The 2,575-nt window shown below is 34.6% G+C and overlaps 1 protein-coding gene across 1 annotated transcript; it reads right to left on the reverse strand.

Annotated features, from left to right (window-relative positions):
• Positions 1-409: 409 nt before the first annotated feature.
• On the reverse strand, positions 410-1,795 carry LOC131161616 (uncharacterized). Its single transcript, XM_058117494.1, has one exon. It carries the CDS (start codon positions 1,150-1,152, stop codon positions 631-633), a length of 522 nt encoding a protein of 173 aa, XP_057973477.1. The 5' UTR covers positions 1,153-1,795; the 3' UTR covers positions 410-630.
• Between the last annotated feature and the right edge of the window lie 780 nt (positions 1,796-2,575).

A 2,575-nucleotide genomic window follows, 5' to 3' on the forward strand; every position in this document is an offset into this window, starting at 1 on the left:
CCCACTATTTTTTTTTTTAAAAAAAAGAGTAATATAATTGCTTAATTGAGGAGAAAATTTAGAATCTTAGCACCACAAATTTTCATGTTTCATTATCAAAAAAACTTAAGACTAAAAATAAAATATACAATAAAAAGAACAAAAAATATCATTAATATTTGATTTTCATTAAATTTTAAGAAGGTGATTTTTGTTTTTTATTAATAATGCAGGATATAGTGAAAAATACAAGAAAAAGTTTATGTTTGCTTATCTTTTTTTTATTTTTTTTGTCTCCTTTTTATAAATAAAATTCTTCATCCAAACAAAATATTAAGAATTAAGAATCATGATCTAATTCATTGTGATGAACACAAAATAATATTCTACATACAATATGTGCAGTTAATTATATATGGTTACAAGAAGAAACAAGTAATGTGTGGAGCTTTAATTAATTTCCTCATAATTTCACGGGGTAGATATTCATCATACATAAATCTGCATATTACCAATACACCCCTTTGTGCGCCCATATGTGTACATATATCCTAATTAATCCAATGTCAAAAATCCCTTTTTTTGACAAAAAAATAAAATAAATAAAGTTTGAGAAACTAATATCCAACCCAAACATGATCAACAAAAGAATCAAACCAGCCCAACAGGACCAGAACTCTCTCTGGTGGCACTGGAGTCCCCCAAACCCTCCTCCTCTCTCCTCTTACTTTTCCCCGACCCAAGTAGCTTCACCCAAAACCTGCGTTTCTCCTTCTTCCCCCCTTCGGGAGCAAAACCATTCATTACCACCGACCTACTCTTCGTAATCACATTGCTCATTCTATTGCCCAGAAACGAGAACGAGTACCCTTTGGCCTCCGAGCTGCCCCACCGCACGTGACGACTATGCATGGGAGACGCGTAGGAAGAAGCCGACAAAGAAGACTCCGACGACGACGACAAGGAAGACGCAGAGGAGGAACAATCAGACCCCGCCGCCACCACCGCGGAGGTTCTCCGAGAGCCGGCGACCGACCCTGAGAGCTGGGAGAGCTTTTCACGTAAGCAGACTGAGCAGACGCCCGGCGACTGGTGGTGCTTCGGGTGCTTCCTGCACCGGCCGCCGACGTCCGGCTTCTGTCTCCTGCGAGCCTCCATGGCACTTCTGTTCATGTGTGTGTTTTCTGGTGGCGATTTGGGAAATGTTTAGCTTTCGTTTGTGTCCGAAATGTGTCTTATATATATATATATATATAAGCAGGAGAGGAGATTGTGAGATCTTCGTCTTTCATAATTCATTTTTCATTTCCGTGATGGTTCAAGTGAGTTTCTGTGTTTCTTCTTAAATGTGTCTTTTGACGTTTTGGTGGTTTGAAAAGTCGGCGCGGACCTGGGTGGATGGTCAGGATGGGAGGAAAGGAGAAGGGCCCCCTCGGGGGACTAGATGGAGGGTCAAGATTGGTGGGGTTGAAGTCGGTGGAAGGCTCGTGCGCAGGGAGCGTGGAAAGCAAACTGGGGACAGTGGGCGGCGTGGAATTTTCCACGGTATAGCCATGTTAAAAAGGAGAGGGTGGTGGCACGCAGTCAAACAGTTCAAAACGGCGTCGCTTTTAGTGTGGGATAGCCTGCTTTTGTATCTGCTCCAAGACAGGACGCAAGGATTGCGGATCAACGTCATTGAAGCTTTCAGAGTGGCAGTCATTCTCTAGGAGTAAGAAGTCATTTTGATGAATGTTCCCACACCAAGTTGTTTGGAGAATTGGGGTAGTGAAAGTGATTTTAAATTGTATGATTCAATTTTTAAAAAGTGTATAATATTTTAGGACGTGTTTGGTATCATTTTTTTTTTATTGTATATTTTCTATTTTTATTTCTCCACAAGTAAAAAAAAAAAAAAAATTACAAAAAAGTATTTGTTTCAATTGACAGTTCTTTATATTTTGTTCTTAGTTTTTAGTTTGTCAAAACATTAAAAATTAGATTTTATAATTTTCAGTATTGGCAAAAATTTTAATGTACATAAATAGTTTTTTTGGATTAAATTATTATTTTTGTTAACTTAAATTAAAATAAAAAATAAATGATCATATGAATATAAATATAATTAAAATATATATACATAAATTTTAAAAAGTAATAATAAAGTCATTTACAAATTAAGTAAAATAATCATAATAAATTTAATTTTGTTATAGTAATTTTTGTAATGTGTATTATTTCTAATTTTGTTATTTTAATCATATTTTTATAAATATTTTGATTTAGAAAAGAAAATGTGCATTTTTAATTGAGTTTTTAATTTGTATTAGTTTTATAAATGTTAACCAACAGGTTGCTGAAGGTTGAATTGCAAATCTCATGTCAATTTAATGATTGATGGTAAGAATAGAAGACGTAATACGTTCTTTGAGTTAAGAAGTAAAGTAGAAAATGCAATTAAAAAACGACTTAATTAAAAACCAACTATATATAGTGACCTCTTTCATTTAGCTTCAACTACAAAATTATTGATCAAAATAATTATTATGTTCTGGCCTAAAGAGGAAAAGTACAAAATATGAGCTTGAGAGTATATTGCATGTATTAAAAGAGATAA

This window comes from Malania oleifera, chromosome 8 (genome assembly GCF_029873635.1).
Source record: "Malania oleifera isolate guangnan ecotype guangnan chromosome 8, ASM2987363v1, whole genome shotgun sequence".
Lineage (NCBI taxonomy): Eukaryota > Viridiplantae > Streptophyta > Magnoliopsida > Santalales > Ximeniaceae > Malania > Malania oleifera.